The sequence below is a fragment of the Drosophila novamexicana genome, unplaced genomic scaffold, assembly GCF_003285875.2.
Source record: "Drosophila novamexicana strain 15010-1031.04,08,12 unplaced genomic scaffold, DnovRS2.1 tig00001151-arrow-arrow-pilon, whole genome shotgun sequence".
Lineage (NCBI taxonomy): Eukaryota > Metazoa > Arthropoda > Insecta > Diptera > Drosophilidae > Drosophila > Drosophila novamexicana.
Window position 1 is genome coordinate 410596 of NW_020824842.1, and position 17198 is coordinate 427793.

At 40.1% G+C, this 17198-nt stretch overlaps 1 protein-coding gene across 1 annotated transcript; it reads right to left on the reverse strand.

Moving 5' to 3' along the window:
• Positions 1 to 9479: 9479 nt before the first annotated feature.
• LOC115766352 (odorant receptor 19a) lies at positions 9480 to 16494 on the reverse strand. The gene is made up of 4 exons (XM_030710251.1): positions 15764 to 16494; positions 15346 to 15706; positions 14324 to 14365; positions 9480 to 9509 (listed from the first exon to the last, which is right to left on the reverse strand). Exons 1-4 carry the CDS (start codon positions 16492 to 16494, stop codon positions 9480 to 9482), a joined length of 1164 nt encoding a protein of 387 aa, XP_030566111.1.
• Between the last annotated feature and the right edge of the window lie 704 nt (positions 16495 to 17198).

The window sequence follows — 17198 nt, forward strand, 5'->3', positions numbered from 1 at the left end:
CATAGTCAAAGCCATTTAAACCAGTTCACTTGCAAGCAGCTACGCTTAAGCCAACCTGGAGCCGGTTGGCCGGGCAACTATTTTGATGCTGTTACACCCATTGATGCAACAACAGGCAACTGGCAGCACTCAAAGGCGCGTTTCCGTGGCAATAAACGGCTTGCTTCCTTTTGGCATCAAAACTTGTTTTTGAGCAAGCGCCAGCTTCAATGCAACAGCCTCAGCTGGATATATGATGTTGGCGCTGAAGCAGCTGTTGCGCTGATTTAGTTTCGTCTGCCCACTCGCACAGCGATTGCATAAGGCTTTTCATTTCGCTTTCCTTTTGGATACACGCACTCCGTTTCCTGACATGTTCATGGACTCAACTCTTAATACATAGCTAGATTGGGCGAGCTAATTAGTTAGTTGCCAGGCAAACAGACAGACAGCCGGGCGGACAGACAGCCAGCCAGCCAGTCAGCCGAGTGGCCGCCTTTTTTGGCCGCATACGCAATATGGCCAGCTAACTGGCCAACAGTAGTTGGCAAAAAAATAAAAACCCGACTATTCATCATGAAATACCATTTTATGATTATGAAATGACATCAAATTTAATGACAAACCAAACATTTGCACAATTTGATTTTCGCAATTGCGGCCTCCTCTCTATATAACTACGCACAGTTCATAGGATTTTCGATATTGCCAATTTTGCAGTTGTCGCATTAGTAAATCTGCCTAATTTCCAATTTTCGCTCATCACACAAATCGTATCTCATTTTTTGGGGCTGGCAAATCGACCTTTCGGTGTTGTTCGATTTGTGATATCATATTTTGACCAGTTTGTTAATAATTTTAATTTTGGAAAACGTTTGCCATAAATTTTGGCAACAAATCTTTTATTAGCTTCATTTCGATATTCAGCTTGTGACTCATGCAACCTTATTGGCCCAAAAGTGTATTGCGATTTTATGCAATTGGCTGCTAATTTGTATAAATTTGATGTGGCATTTAAATTAGGCAACTTCGTCCATTTAAGCTACTTCTTGCGGAGAACACAGTCAGATCTCTTTAAAATGGCTTATTGACATTTACTTTTAAGAAACTTGCTTAAATTACTTCAAATGTAATTTGCATAAAGTGCAAATTGGTAGAGTGGTAATATTTTTCACTTTATATTTAAAGGCAGGATCAGTTGCCCTTAATACCTATCCCTTAGGCTTTAAGATCTTTGAGCCGGTTTCTTACCATACAATAGAGTACCGCGGGTTGGAAGTTACTTTTTTTATTAGAAACTCTTTTTCAACAGTATTTACCAAACACAACATCTATTCTGATCTGTTAAAAGTCGTTTTACATAATGGTTTGATTGGGTTAGCCAAATAATGCGTATTCTACTGCAGAGGGAGCATTGCATGAAGCAATCTTCAAGAATACACAAAGTTGCAACTGTCTTTTTTAAATAGGTCTGCCGATTGGTAATATCTGCTCTTGGTGCTTTTTTTTACTGCAGGTACTTGTCAAAGCCAACGAGCTTCATTATAAACATTTATGAATAAATAGAAATAAAGTTTGTTAAAAATTTAGTACAATTCGAGTCAAGGCCAATAGACACTTTTAGATGGTTCGGTGCACGGTTCGAACCAATACCTTTACTTTGTGGCTCGATTCGTTAAGCTGAACACATTTTTTTATTTATCGAAAATCGAAATTCTCGTTAAAAACTTTTCATAATGTCAAGAAAAAAGAAAACTTTCCAACAATATTTAAAAATAAAAAATAACATTTTTTTTATTTCAAATTCGCTTCAATCTAAAGTTTGATCACAATATCGCAACATTCAAAGCATCAGTCAAAAAAGCACGCTGAAGATGTCTTTATTATTCGATGTGGCCCCTTCTTCTTGCCACCTGTCAAACATGGAGAGTTGACGAATACTTTGCATGTATTCAGAGTGTGTACTCATACTCAATTTACTTGTATCCGCCGTAGAGCTGCCCAACACTAAGCTGGGGCAACAAAAGGCGAGCGGGCTGACAATTGTAAGCACAAACAAGAACAATTACAGGACGAACAACGTGCAGGATGTGAGTAGCTCAGCTAGGGAAAGACATAGACAATGAGGGAAAAGCAGAGAGAGAGAGAGGGAGAGGGAGATGGTGTGACTGTGAGTGAAGGAGAAAAGGAACAAGCCGATTCCTGTGTTGTGCTGTGGCAGCACTTTTTAATCCTTGTTCTGTATGTGAGAAGCACCTTAATCTGTGCCATGTGCCTCATAAACAGGCGCAGGACGAACCACAGCTGCTATAAAAGGCTTTTGTTATTTTTTAGTCAACGTTTGCACTGCTAATTATAACTGTTTTACACCGGTGCTGGCCGGTAGATTCTCCCTATATGGCGGCAGCTCGGCAGAAGCATTCAACATGCAGCAACTGCCACACTTTATGTGACTCGTCTGCAAATTGGTGCCTTTCATTTGATGTAACATGCGCATTTGTGGACATCATTTGGCTGTTGCCGGAGTCACAGCTAAGCTTTACTGAAAACCACTTGATTTTATTAGGAACGCTCATAAAGTTGTCGTCGTTGACCAACTGGCGCATGGTTGGGACTGGCTGGGGGTGTTGAATGTGCCTAGCAGTTTTTATAGTGCCAAACACCGAATGAATGTAAAATTTGCAATGCCTCTTGTGTAATAACAGTCCGATATGCTGAAAGTGAAAGTCAACAATAGTGAGAGTTGTCCAGTCGCCGAAGATATCCTCATAGCCGATTAACAAATACGATTCTCTTACTCTTTGGAATTTGTGCAATTTTTAATTACAGTGAAAACTCTTGTAATGAACACTGTTTTGAGGCGGACAGAACTCTTACGCGTGCATTTTCTTCCAAAACTTTTTTCCTTAATATTTGTTGGAACAATATTGACTCTCCTGGACGATTCTCCTTTTAAATAGACGCGGCCAATATATTCATATCAATTGTGAACAATTATTCTCTTAGCTCAACGCAAACCCCTTTTTAAATTAAGTAACCTATTTACAAAAGTGGAAGTGAAAAAAAAAGTTTATGTAAATCAAGCTATGGATCAAAAAGTTTTCAGTTAAGAAATCTTTTCTGAATATATTCTTTCACTCGCTGTATAAGATTGAATATATTTAAAAGCTATAGACATATATATTTAGAGGTCACGAAGAAAATGTTTTATGTTTTTGTATACGTATTTTATTTAAATTAATAAAAATACAATTTTAAAGCAATTCTTTATCATTCCCCCCATGAAACGGAAACTTATCACGATAATTGCCCAACGCTCGCTGTCCACCCAAGAGAGTTTTTACTGTATTGTATTAATTATATTGGTTGGGGAAAATTAACAACGAGGACACAGGCTCGAAGCCCTGGCTATAATAAAAGTAATAATAATCATGATAATAAAACAAAAATAATAATAATGTAATAATAATAAAATTAAAGAAATGAATATAAAAATGATATAAAATAATAATAATAATAATGATGATGATGAAAATAATAATAAAAATTCATCCTGATCCGAGAATAACATTTGATTTATACAAATACACTTTGATGCCTAGTTAGTTGTCCCTCAGAGTGTAGCTCTTTGATTCACCCACTCCCGAAAAACTAGAAAAATTCAGTCGGTCACTTACCGCTCGATACTCTCGCTGCACTACTTCGAATTGAAAGCCACTCGAGCAGCAAGCACTTCAATTCCTTGTCTGTGCGCCATGGTCGTTTAGTTGGCTGTCACAGCAGTTCCCAATGGTCTTCAATTTCCTGGGTAAGAAAAAATACAAAGTAAGTACACATGTCCTCCATGGTCACTTTGACTGCAATCGCTTCAGTTACAAGTTATAAGTGATCACGTGTCATTCGCGGTCATTTAGCTTGTTTTTCCAAGAGTTGTCATTTTCCATGGAAAGTTCGCTTACATTACGCTAGTTCTTGATGCTTACTAACTGTATTTACTTGCATTTTCGTTTAGCTTTTACGAACCTAATTAAAGTTTAAATGCTTGGCGCATGTATTCGCCTGAGCTATGCAAATGCAGAGAGATTAATAAATATAAACTGGGGAACGCAATAAATTCCAATGCAAATATGAAGCACAAGCTCATAAACTAGAAACAGACGTTAATGGCAAAAGCATTGTAGCTGGAGCCCGGGGCATAAGGAAAGGGGTGCGGCGAGCCGAGGAGCAGCAGTTGGCGGCAGGAACAGAGCCACGACACGGAAGCTGTTGCACAAGGGTACAAAGAATGACAACGGCAAAGCCTGCAACAGACAGCAATAAGCAGAGTGGGTGGTGGGAGCAAAGTAAACTGCATGCCGCTGGCGGGCAACAACAGAGCTTCGCGTTGACCAAAGCCAGCTAAGCCAAGCGACTTCATGTTGTTGCTGTTAAGTAGAATTGGCATTTTGCGGCAGCAAAGTGAAAAACAAGAAAACTCAAAGCATCGCCTGGCAGCACAACTGCTAATTGGTTGCAATTGCTGTTGCACTTCATGTGGCAACAAAGCAATGACAGAGCCGCTGACAATGGCCAAGGCCGCTAATGATAATCAGTCGATTATGGTCATGATTATGCTCCATATGGCAGCAGTTGCAGCGGTTGCAGCAGCAGCAAAACGCAAAGAAAAACAACAGCTGAATAAACGTTGCTGCTGGCCAGGTGCTTGCACCCGTGTTGCAAGTTGCAAGTTGCATGTGGCTCGAATGCTGCCAGCCTATAAATTGCAATGCCACCGCGCTGCCAATTTCACTCTCACTTTGTTAGCTAACACGCGCAGCCAAACAGCAAACAGCAAACAGCAAACAGCAAACGCAAACGGCTCGTCTTTCAACGCACACGCCGCGTATACGTAATGTTTAATTAATTACAGCTCGTGCCGCAAACAATACAAAATTCAATAAACTAACGTAAAGCAAGACAATGTTTGTATTTTTTTTAAGTTCTGTTCTGTTTTATTCAGCGTGAATATATGCACAAATACTGCAACTTTTTTTTTATCGAATAAAGTCAAAGCTATTAAATAAAAAAAGCGACTGCGAAACGAAAAATGTCGCTCATAAAGGTGAATACATTAACAACTGTAACAAAAACAACAAAAAAATAAAAACACTGCGAAAATTATAATTTTTAACATTAATCAATGCGCTATGATTAACTTGTGCTCAAGTTCATAAATGCAGTTAGTTGTTTTTATGGCAATCTGCATAAATTTAATGTTGCCATTTTGCAGCAGGCGGCTTTTAACTAATTAGCCCAATAAAATAAAAAATAAACAAAAAATTTAATAGATGTAAATTAACTGAAAATGCAAATGAAATGAATGCAGCTCTTGTGGCGCTTGATGAATAATATAACATAATGCAGCTCAGCATATTAAATTAAATTTATTAATAGCTTTTTACCAATTTTTTTTTTTTCGCCACAAACTAACAAATTCGTGTTCAATCTTAATCTTAATGAGGAGTCGGTTGGTGCTAAGATTTCACTAATAAGTTAGGAGCATAGTTGAGCTCCTCGTTGAGCGATTATTGGAATAAAATATTGCTTAGTATATAACATATAAATTCGATGCTTGGACGTCGACAATATGTTAGAAGCAACTCGAGATGCAGTGCATGACCAATGAGTTGCCCAACAGACTCGAGTCATTTAGGCCTTTGAATAACGAGATTCCAGGCTCGAGTTCCAGGCTAGCTCTTAGCTGACTACTATGTCAGCTTTTAACTATATACTTTAACTTTAACAACAATAATACTTTCTAAATATACCCAAGCAAAAAGAAAGTTTCAATTTTCAAAGAGAGAGACCTTAGTTTGCATAGAAACAAACGGACACGGTTATACAAAATATATACTTATAATCAAGTCGAGTGTGCTAGCTTTACACATATCGTAACCAAAATAATAATTAATAACCTGAAAGGGTATAAGAAACTTCAAAAGTTGCGCTTATTATTTCTTGAACGGCTTAAAGTTGAGTATCTCGTTTACACAGCAACAGGCAGTCGTTATATCGACTAGGCTCTTGATGCTGATCACGAGGAATATGTATATACTTTATGGAGTCGCAGCTGTCCCCTTCATGACGAAATTATAATACCCTATAAGCTCAGCTAAGCTGTGTGTTTGCTAAGCATCCGACGTGGAGCTGGCGCAGCTTGGGTTTCAATTAATAGCCTTGGCAGCTGCTGCTCATTCCTTTTGGCAATGAATTGTTTTGGCTAATTAAATTTCCGCATTTCTTTATTTCAATTGATTGTTGCTAGCCATTGTCTTTCAGTCTGGCAACGATTTCTGCATCCACTTCCATTTGCAGACCCGAAGATTGGCCATAAAGCACATCTGCCTCGGAGCACGCAACACAAACTTGAAACTGTGTTGGCAACCAATTGCAATTATAACTGCGCTTTGTTGTAGCTAAAACATTTCGAACTGTGATCAGGTACGTTGCACGTGGCACAGAGTCCAGTGTTTGTCTGCAGCAGCATAATTAATAGTTTTTAATTATGTTGTACAGTGCAATTATGATTGTAATTGCAACTTGCAACTTGCAACTTGCAACTTGCAGCAACAACTGTAAAAACAGCAGTTTGTTAAATCGTGTGCGCTGTCGCAATTAAATTAATAATTGCATTTATAAATCAATTTAATTAAATTATGCTGAAATTATAGTGCAAATAATGTATGCAACACAATAATATGCAGCATGCAACATTCAACATAAAATGTGCAACAATTTTAGTACATTAAAAAAATAAATATTAAAACTGACATTTTGCATGATGCACAATTGACTAAATAAATAATAAAATGATAAAATATGCAAATTAAAATACAATATTAAAGCCAACATGCGACTCACCCGCTCTCTCTCTCTCTCTCTCTCTCTCTCTCTCTCTCTCTCTCTCACTTTCTCTCTCTCTCAGTCTCTGTGTTTTTGCCACGTCCAGCTTGCAGTGGTGCTCATATACTGCATTGTCGCTGGCATTGCCGCAGAGCTGGAAACCAAGCCAACGGATGCCCAAGCAGCCGCCGAAGCAGTCCTTACCACAAAACTAACACCCAGCGTCGAGGAGCCAAAGAGCAAAACCGAGAAACGTGATTCCTCGGACCAAACAGGTAACGATTCACCTAAAGCCTCTATAAAAGACAAGCTCTAGTTCTTTATGCTTTAATGCTCGCACATATTTGCTTAGATTTTAGAAATTACGTTCAAATGAAACGATTTGAATACTTGGATATCAAATATGCAATTCGATATGCCTTAACTCTGCCTTATGCAAATGCTCAAATATCATATTAAATCAAATTGAAAAACAAAGTCAAAAACCATTTACATTGAATACATTTTTCATTTAAAACTTCTTTTCAAATATCTTTTTTTTTAAGCTTTTGAATAAGTATTTATAAATTCATTTGAGATTTATTCACTTTATTGGCTGGATTTTTAAATACATATATAGTCCAGTTCTTAATAACACTTTTCGAGTGTTAAATTGGTTTGATCTTTTCGTTCTTGATTATTCTATTAATTATTTATAATGAAGTATTCATTTCAAAATGCAGCTGAAAGCCTTTTTGTTGAACTGTTGAAAATATTTTATAAATATTTTTCTAAATGCTCTTCAGAATAGAGAAAGTATGAGAGATACCTTCTTCTTCTCTTTCTGCCGCTGATACAAATTTGCACCAACCATTATACCCCTTACAATTGGTGCAGGGTATATGAAAAGTCCTAAGATGAGCCCATAAGCTAAAAATATTAATAATACATGCATATCTACATTGTTGGGATCATAAATCGTATTTAAGTAACATGTAATATTTTAATTAATTTCAATTTATTATTAATATGTAGCTTAATGAAATTAAGTTATATATATATATATATATATATATATTAATTTTAATTAATTTCAATTTATTATTAATAAATAACTTCATTAAAACCCGTTTCACGTTTTTATACCTGCAGCTTCGGGTTATATAAGCAAACCAGCCAAAGAAACGCCCTTCCGACCCATTTACCCATCCACAGCATACTACGAGGCCGCAAATAGTGGTTCCATCTTTGGGCCCACTACGGTGCGTTATACGGCAGCCGATGCACCACCTCAGGTATGCAGTAAAAGCCGCAGCAGCGCAACAGAATTGAATTAAATCCGATTTTGCAGAGCTACTACGATAAACCGGAAAGCGGCAGCATTCGATATGTGCCGCCAACCGCTGTGGAACAGAAGCATGCCTCTGCACTGGTTGGGCTGCCCGGGCCACTGCAATTTTTACAACAGCAGCCACATCCACAGCCACAGCAACAGCAGCAGCAGCTGCCCCCACATCGATTCAGATTCGCAGTGCCACCGCAAGTGGAGCTCTATCAGCGACCGGCAGCCAAGTCGCCCGCATCGAACTCCATTTACACCTACATGGAGTCAGAGCCGAGCCTTTATGAACGCGCCGGTCCGCAGCAATATCAATTAGCAGCAACAGCAGCTTCACCGCAGCAGCAGGTGCCGTTGCCCGGGCAGCGTGTGCAATATATTATTGCCATACCGCTTTCATATATGCGGCAGCTGCAGCAGCAACTGGGCGCCAGCCTGCTGCCAGCGCAGCCCAGCACCGCCGCCAGCAGCACCACCAGCAGCAGCACCACCAGCACAACAACAGCAGTGCCAGCAACAGCTGCCGCCGCAGCTAGTCATCCTCTTATGCAGGTATTCGGTCCGCTGGCTCGCGATCATCAGGGCATGTACAGGCCGTACTATCAGTCGGACTTAGTCGGCGCACCGTCAGCTGTGCCCACACCAGTGGCCACCTATGGCCAGCACTATTTACAGATTCCCGCCAATGTGTTGCTTGCTGCCGCACAGCAACTGCAGCAACAGCAGCAGCAGCAGCAACAGCAACAACAACAGCATCAACATCAGCAACACCATCAAACTGTCTATCCTAAGGCGGCTCCAACGCCTGCTTCTGTCTATCAGCCGATCATTTATCAGACGCAGCCAAAGCTGCAGCCGCAGCCGCAGCTTCATCTGCAGCGTGTTTATCAGCAGACCCCAACGATCTATGCTGAGCAGCCAGTAAGCCAGCAAGCCACTTTATACGGTATGTAAATAATATCTCATCATGATTTTAAATGCTATCTACGGTCATAGGAGAGCGGGTTCGAACCCAAAATTTTAATTTATTTTTTACTACTAATGAATCAATAGTTAAACCAAAAAATTTAATCAAAATAGAACTGAACCGAAAGCCTAAATCGCCTCTAAGTCTTTTGGGAAAGACTCAGCCTTCGACAATAAAAACTTGCTCATCCAATTGGATTTATCTAACCATAATTTTTAGATGCCCTCAAAATGCCCTCAATTTCAATTTGAAAATATTTCCAGTAGAACGAACAACTAAATATAAAATTTTTATAGAAGCTAACGGCTAAAATGTACTCAAAAAAAAGAAATATCATAAATGTTGGCAGTTTGTTTTTTTAAGCTTTCAACAATAAGGGACAATAATTTATTTCTAAAATTCTTGTAAATAATGAGGCATTATATATTTATTTCAAGTATTTCACTTTAGTTGACTTTACAGTTTGTTGCCAGCTTTTTATTCGAGTAGATGTGTAGAAAGATGTTAACAACATGCATAAAAACACACAACGGCAACAGTTCATAAATTGCAACCTCCAGTCCAACCACTATGGTTGTTTTCACTGTCAAATTGACTGCTATGCCACAAAGTCGAAAACTGAACACACACATGTTGCTGACGTGCTTAACATAACCTCGCTGCGGGCTGTTAGCACAACTGTATCGGAGCGTGGATCTGGCAATTAGTGTGCATTTCATGCAGTGTGGCAACGCTAGCGCTCACTGTGCCATTGGCAATGAGGGCCCGAAGAGTGTTGATGCTGATGACAACGTTAATATGACTGGATTACATCTACTTCTATTTTGCAGCATATCCGCTACACCAGCAGCAACAACAGCAGCAGCAGCAGCAGCAGCAACATCAGGCGCGACTATTGCGGCTGGGGCTCAAGCAGGCAGAGCAGCAGCACAAATATGCGACCGTGCCGACAGCAGGAGCTTCTTCCGCTTCGGCACCAGCAACAACAGCAGCAACAACAACATTGGTATTGCCCACGGCAGCGACACACGAACAGCAGCAGCAGCAGCAACAGCAACATCAGGCATTGCCCCTGGTCCACTACAATCCAATTTATGTGCAGGCACCGGCCGAACAGCAACATCATCAGCAGCAACATCAATTCGCAATATTGCCACGTTTTAGCAACAATAACCCAAAGGCGGCTTACAATCTAGCACATGAATCAACGCCACCAATTCATGTTGTCCGATTGACAGCAGCGAACGCATTGGGACAGCAACAACCACAGCCGATACACCATTACCATACCTACCAGCCGGCGTTGCAACACCAACAGCAACACCAGCACCCACAGCAAGAGCAATTCTATCAGAGCCATCCCGGGCCGCTGTCCAGCTATGCCGAGGAGCAACAGCACTCCCAAAGTCCAGCCGTAATACCATATTTCAGCCATCCGGGCGCCGTACACTATGGAACGCACTTGTATCATCCGGCATCAGCAGCAACTGCAGCAGCAGTGAGCACTAAACAGCAGCAACAGCAGCAGCAGCAGCGACTGGCGTCTGCAACAACCGCAACAAGTGGAAGACTGGCAGGTGACAAAAGCCCGGGCGGTGTGGGGGTCAAGCAGGCAACAGCCGCCGCGAATATTGTGAAATATCCCTAAGCGCTGATGCAGACGACAGGCAGCAGCAGCAGCAGCAACAGCAGCAGCAGCAACAGCAGCAGCTATCAAGTGCACGGCAGCAACATTTTGCTTCCGGCCATTTTGTTTTTGTGTGTATATGTGTATGACATGTATGTAATGTGCGCATGTCTCTGTGTGTGTGTGTGTGTGTGTGTGTGTTATTTTCCATATTTCTATAAACACGGTTTGAGCTTTGCAGCTGCTATTGTTGCTGATTTTTCTTGTTGCTGCCACACAGCTAATTATTTTGCATCATATTTCAGCCGCATAGTTTTTAATGTTTTTTTACGCTCTTTTTTATGCTATTTTTTATTATTATTTTTTTTCTATAGTGTGTTATGTTTGGGTGCTGTGCAGCGTATAATTCACCACGGTTAATTAACTTAATATTTGTTTCAACTTTATTATTACCATTCGTTTTGCCAATTGTCGCGGTGGTTTTTGTGTAAATATTTGAAATTTTAAATATATACTGTGCTAGAAACTCATATATTTATCTACGACATTTGTTGTTTTATTTAATAAAATACAAATTTATTAGTTTTTTTTTTCTTCCCACATGCAACATTAATTGCTTCGAATCCCAATCACACATTCCCATTAGATCACAGACATGTTGTCTCTTCTACGAGCTGGAGAAGCTTGATATATTCGTTTATCTGTTTTCCACCCATATTTCGACAGTTTGGGTGAATTTTCAAAAAATGTTAGAAAACAATATATTTATTAATTTGCATAGAGGGTATGCTAATTATGTCACGAAATGTGTAAAGCGAAGAAAAAAACGTCTTCGATCCCGTCAAGTATATATATTCTTGATCAGTTTCAACAACCGTCTATCCGTCTATCAAAACAAGTCTCTAAGTCAGAATGCAACTCTGCACTAAATCGGAGTTTTGTTATCGGAATCGTCCCAATCGGAGCAACATATCTAAAGCTCTCTACTATGCTCCTTATGATCATATGATCAAAACTTAATCAGCAGCAAAGTAATATGCCACCCACATTCACATTCTTCTGTAAAATACCTACAACTCCTTATCATAAAGGACTTTCCCTAATTGGCTTCTATAGGAACAACCAGTCGAAAATAAAACTTTGGTACCAGAGCACTTCGCAAGCATATGTCGAAAAGGGTATTTTATGTAGCCCTACTTTCTTGCTTAAGTTTAATCAGCTTAAGGACATTCGCTTGACGTTTTAAAATCGATTAAATCATTTTAATAACAATGATAATGCATTGGGCAATGACAAATCGTAAATCGCCCGTTCGTTAACCGACTTATGCGGGCTTTGGCCAGTGTGTCGCTCCAGCCATGGTTAACTGGGCTTGTTAAGCGTGTTGTCATTTAATTGAAAACATTTGTGAAAATCTGATTAAGCTGAATGCATAAGCTCTGATTTCGTCATAAGCGGGATGTCAACCGCAGCGGCGGCGACGGCTTCAATTAAAACTCTCGCATTTAATGAACGTCTATTAAGAACTAAAGCAGGTGGCATGTAGCGTGTGGCGTGAGGCATGCGGCATGATTGTGTTTTTGACAAAGCTTTCGGGCGCTCTTTTTTTTAATATCCTGTAAATTCATTTAATAATGAGCTGCCAGATTATGTAATAAGCGCCTCGCAAGTCCCTGGCGCCCTGCGCCGCTTCAGTGTCAGTCGGGAGGCTCATAAAAGTCACAGACCCGCAAATCCGTTGACATGCGCGCAAAACACAAAAAAAAAAACAAGTAGGAAGGATAAACGATAGTTATCTTTGGCATTCCGATATTAAAATACCCTTGCTGACATTAGCATTAATTCGGTTGCGTTGCCAAGCCGATAACAATTGAAATCTCTCAAAGGGTTTTTAAGTTCTCTGAACAATCATTTCATTCGATTATTTTTTATTTATTTGTTTAATCGCCTGATTCCACTATGCTCAAAAAATGTTACAGTTACATTCTTCACATTTTGCAGTTCCATTGGCAAGTGTCCGTTGTCGGTAACATGTGAGTGGCAAAAGTACCGCTTCTTTAGCTGAGGAATGCAAAGTTTTCCTTCCAAAAGTCAAATAGTACGACCTCGAAGGGGCTCCATTTAATGGACTCTTTGCGGGATTTGGCCATTTTTAAATATTAAAAACTGAGAGCTTGTTAAAACTTAAAACTATAATTTAAAGTTATCGCTTGTCTTCGGTGCAATATCTGATCCTTATGATACTGATACTTTCATATTTTTCATAACATTGATGTGAAATTTGATAAATCACGAAGTATTCGGGGCGCACACATTTTTTGCAATTGTGAAAATTTTGTTTTCGTACAGGTCACGTTTTACTCATTAGAAAAATGTAATATTCGCGAAAAAATGTAAGAAATGTTGAAAGTGGAATTCGACTATTACGCACAGCTAAATTTTAACGAAAGCTTAGTACATATCTATTTTAGTTAAATTTAGTTATATTTTGGCCGAGATTGAAAAAAAGAGCTTAACCACTTTTTGTGGCACATGCATGGAGACAACCAATAAACTACTTTGGGGAGCAGGGTATAAGAAAATATAAGACATAAACAAAACAATTAAGATTTCTGTAGACATTTTGACACAGAATCATCCGATGTGTACTATATATGGTGGAACTCGTAAAAGCATGTGAACTTTCAGTACATAAGTACAGAATATATAGACAGACAGACGAACAGCCCTAAATCGAGTCGAATCAAATATGTTTCTAAATAAAAGTACACGTTGCCCGCGCTGACATTTCGTGATATAATCATAATCATAATACCCGCTGCAAGGGTATTTTTAGCGACGCGTAGCAAAGCGGCGGGAGAGAGGCGATGGCTACGATAGCGGCAACTGCATAAGATAAACAACTTCCGCTGGACGCCATTGGGTGACACTTCCATAAAATGCGCATTTCCGGTTGCAGCTACAAAATTAAAATGGCGGCACGCACGCACTCGCCATATCCACGGATACGGAACGCTGCCAGTCGGCGGCCATATTGGCAACCATTCGCTCGGCTGGATACGCCATATTTTTATTCCCTGCACCCATTCAAAATGGACAAAGAGGGCATACGTAGATTTCTGTTGAGATATGTAGCAGGCAAAAGAAAGAGAATTTTTGAAAATTTAAGGATTCCTGATCGATCCTACAGGCTGCGGCGATATGTGCCTCTAATTTATTTTTGGCGAAATCTATTCTAGTTTTCTCAAAATCGATACTTATTGATTTCCAGTATCGATTGTTAACATACGTATCTCGCTGTATATAAAAGCTGAGAACATCGCGTTTGCCATTTTATTTCAAGCGTACAATAAATATAGATAATGTGCATAGGACCATACAAGATGGGTATCTCCAAGTCGGCGACTCTCTACTCGCATTTTAAATAATGAAAAGCCTCACTGTGCGCATATGTGCGTGTGTGTGTGTGTGTATTTTAACAAGCCTATTTAATTCGATTGCAAGCATTTTGCAGGCTTTATACAATTGCCATTTAACTCTACGAGTTGACTTCATTTAGCAGGGTGAACATAGTGTAAGCGCCTTTGATAACCTGCAAAGAGAGACGGATTCAAGAACATTTAGCACGCGTGTATCCCAAACAGAAGACACACATATTAATTGAATCAGTTCACTGTACATTAAGTTTTGGATTAAGTTCCTTGTTCTTAAAAGGATCCAAAAACAGTTCCGAATATAATATTAAATTTCCTTTTTTTTATTATAGAAAATTTGATTTGTCATAAGGTTACTAAATTGTAAAGTCTGCTTGAAAATAATATTCTAAGCTGGTCTTAAAATCCATTAAGAAATTGTCAATTGGAAAAAGAAAGAAACTTTAATAACAATTTTTATTTGGTGACATTGACTATTAAGTAAGCCACGTAAGCGAAATGTGTCTCATCAAAGTCTAATTTCTGAAACGCATTCATTTGTACAGAATTATAGAGGGTTTTTTTTTAATTTCCTCCCGAAATGTGTAACGCATAGCAGCAGGCATATGCAACCCTTTAAAGTCTGCCCCTCTGTCCGTCCCCCAGTATTAAAACAATCTTTATAAAACCAAGGATTGCTCTTTCCTTCTGTGGCAGAAAGCACATAAGTCGGAATGGGCCTGATCGTACCTCTATATCTAATAGCTGCCTTAGGAATGATCGACTGAGAATAAAGTTCTTACATGAAAAGCATTTTTCTTTTTTCAAGATAATTTGACTTAACTTGGCATTCAAAAGTTCCACATAACAAATCGGATAACTATATAATATGGCTGACATAGGAAAGAACGGTCGAAAATGAAGTTCTTGCATCTTTTGTTTATCAAGCGATCTTGGCCAAACCTGGACCATACGAGTTCTAACATGCTTCTCACATATGAGCTAAGTCCCGTAGGAGGAATTGGCCAAAATTGCTCGGTTTTGCAACCAATCTTCATCAAGCTCAGCAATTGCAAGCGTTCTCTATATTATATAGGATTTAGATTCATGGATACTTGATTACACTTTGGAAAGTGAATGTTAAGTAGTCGGTACTTACCGCTACCAGGGTTCTCATGCGCACAGGCAATGTCTTGACCGCCACAATGCCAATGGGCCGCTGGGAGCGCATTAGCATTAGCAATAGGTTGCGACGGAACTGAACAGACTGATTGAACCAATTGCAGGCGTAGATCGCATGGGCCATCTGTTCGCCCTCGTGGGTGACCTGCTCGGAGGCATAGCAAACTATGAGCGTTTCAATAATGATGGCCAGCAGCATGAAGAACAGATGCAGCACCTTTAAAGGGCTCATCTTCACGTAGAATGCGAAAAAGGATAGCGAGCAGAGCGAGGTAGCCGTACAGAGGAACTGAATGAAACAGGCAAAGGAGACGGAGCTCTCCATGGTTTGCACCAATCTGTTAGAAACACAGCAGATAAGACACACAAGTCGTCTGCGGTATATACATACATACTGCAATATTGTCTTGTGATCCTCGATGCACTCAATCATTTGGGCCTGGGTCTGGGACTGGGTCATCCTTCTACTATGGCCCAGCTTGGCGATGCGCAAGGCCAGCGCCTTGCAGTGTCCAGCGACCATGATGAGATAGGCCACCGGATAGGTATCATTGTTGAGGGCTATGACCGCCAATATGAATACTCCAATATTCTGCAGGCATATTGTTATCAGATAGATGTGTCGGGAATGCTGCCAGTCCCACGGTATCCAGGCGGGGAAGGGTAATTGCCAGTCGGGCGCGAAGGCTACAAAGCAAGCAGCGCTTGCCATGGCCATCAAAAACAGTCGCAATACCCATATAAATATTTTCCGTGACTGTACGACCTTAGATTGTATAATTCTTCGCTCCTCATCCGACTGCAGGCGTTTATCCAGCTGGCGCAATATAGCATGCAGCTCCATCAAATGTCCACGCACCCGCAGCACATTGGCCAGCTTGAGCTGCTCCACGATCACAACGGCGGCCACATAGAAATTCTCACAGAACTCGGTCAGTGTCCGGCTCTTCACACACCCGACATAGAACGACAATGGTATGCAAATATTAGCGATCACATTGAAGGCAATGCTATATGCCGTATAATGCCGTGCCCAAAACGAATCTCCTGTCGACGGATGCAGGCCAAATAGGCGCCAAACAATCCATTGATATTTAAAGGCATGCGTCGAGTCCACGGTCAACATCTTGTATATGGGCACTTTTGGCTGTTCAGCGCTTGGCAGCTCCTTTTTATAGCGCTCCGACTGACGACTGGTGATTTATGCAAATTGCCATCAAATTAGCCGGCGACATTTCGCCCATCTCTCACACCCCGCCGGCGGCTAGTTAATGCAATCCATTAACGGCCACACATAAACTACAGCTACATCTATTTCAGGGATTTTCTTTGACTAACAAATTGCCCCTAAACGAGCTTCTGTACCCTACTAAATTATTTAGACTTGGAGTCAATTATAATGGAATACAAATTTTACCACCTTTTGCAATTCCCCATTCAAGTTTCCGAAATGTTCAATTGAACATTTTTATACCCTGACAGAGGATACTTTAGTTTTCTCACGAAGTATATAACATTTTCAACCCCATCTCTATATATAAAACTGTTTTTCCTGACTGACTGACTAACTGGCTGATTGATTATCAACGCAATGCCCAAAACGTAAGAGCTAGGAAGCTGAAATTTTCACTCTAGTTACATCACGTTAAGCTGGGGCTTCGGGAAATTCTACCCGCAGGTATGGAAACATCGCTAAAAAACTTTTTTGGTTACCATCCGATCGGCGTCAAACTCAATTTCAATGATTTTTGTTCAAAAGCATTTGAGGGGTGGTTCACACTTTTCCAAAAATATATTTCTCCTTGATAGAAATGGGGGTAACAGATTTGG

Bases quoted from the DNA above. Each gene is read 5' to 3' on its own strand.
- LOC115766352 (XM_030710251.1), bottom strand. From the start codon at position 16,494: ATGTTGACCGTGGACTCGACGCATGCCTTTAAATATCAATGGATTGTT. The intron at 15,707-15,763 runs GTATGTATGTAT...TGTTTCTAACAG, and splicing joins GATCACAAGACAATATTGCA to ATTGGTGCAAACCATGGAGA. The intron at 9,510-14,323 runs GTCAACTCGTAG...TATTGTTGAAAG, and splicing joins TGTTCACCCTGCTAAATGAA to CTTAAAAAAACAAACTGCCA.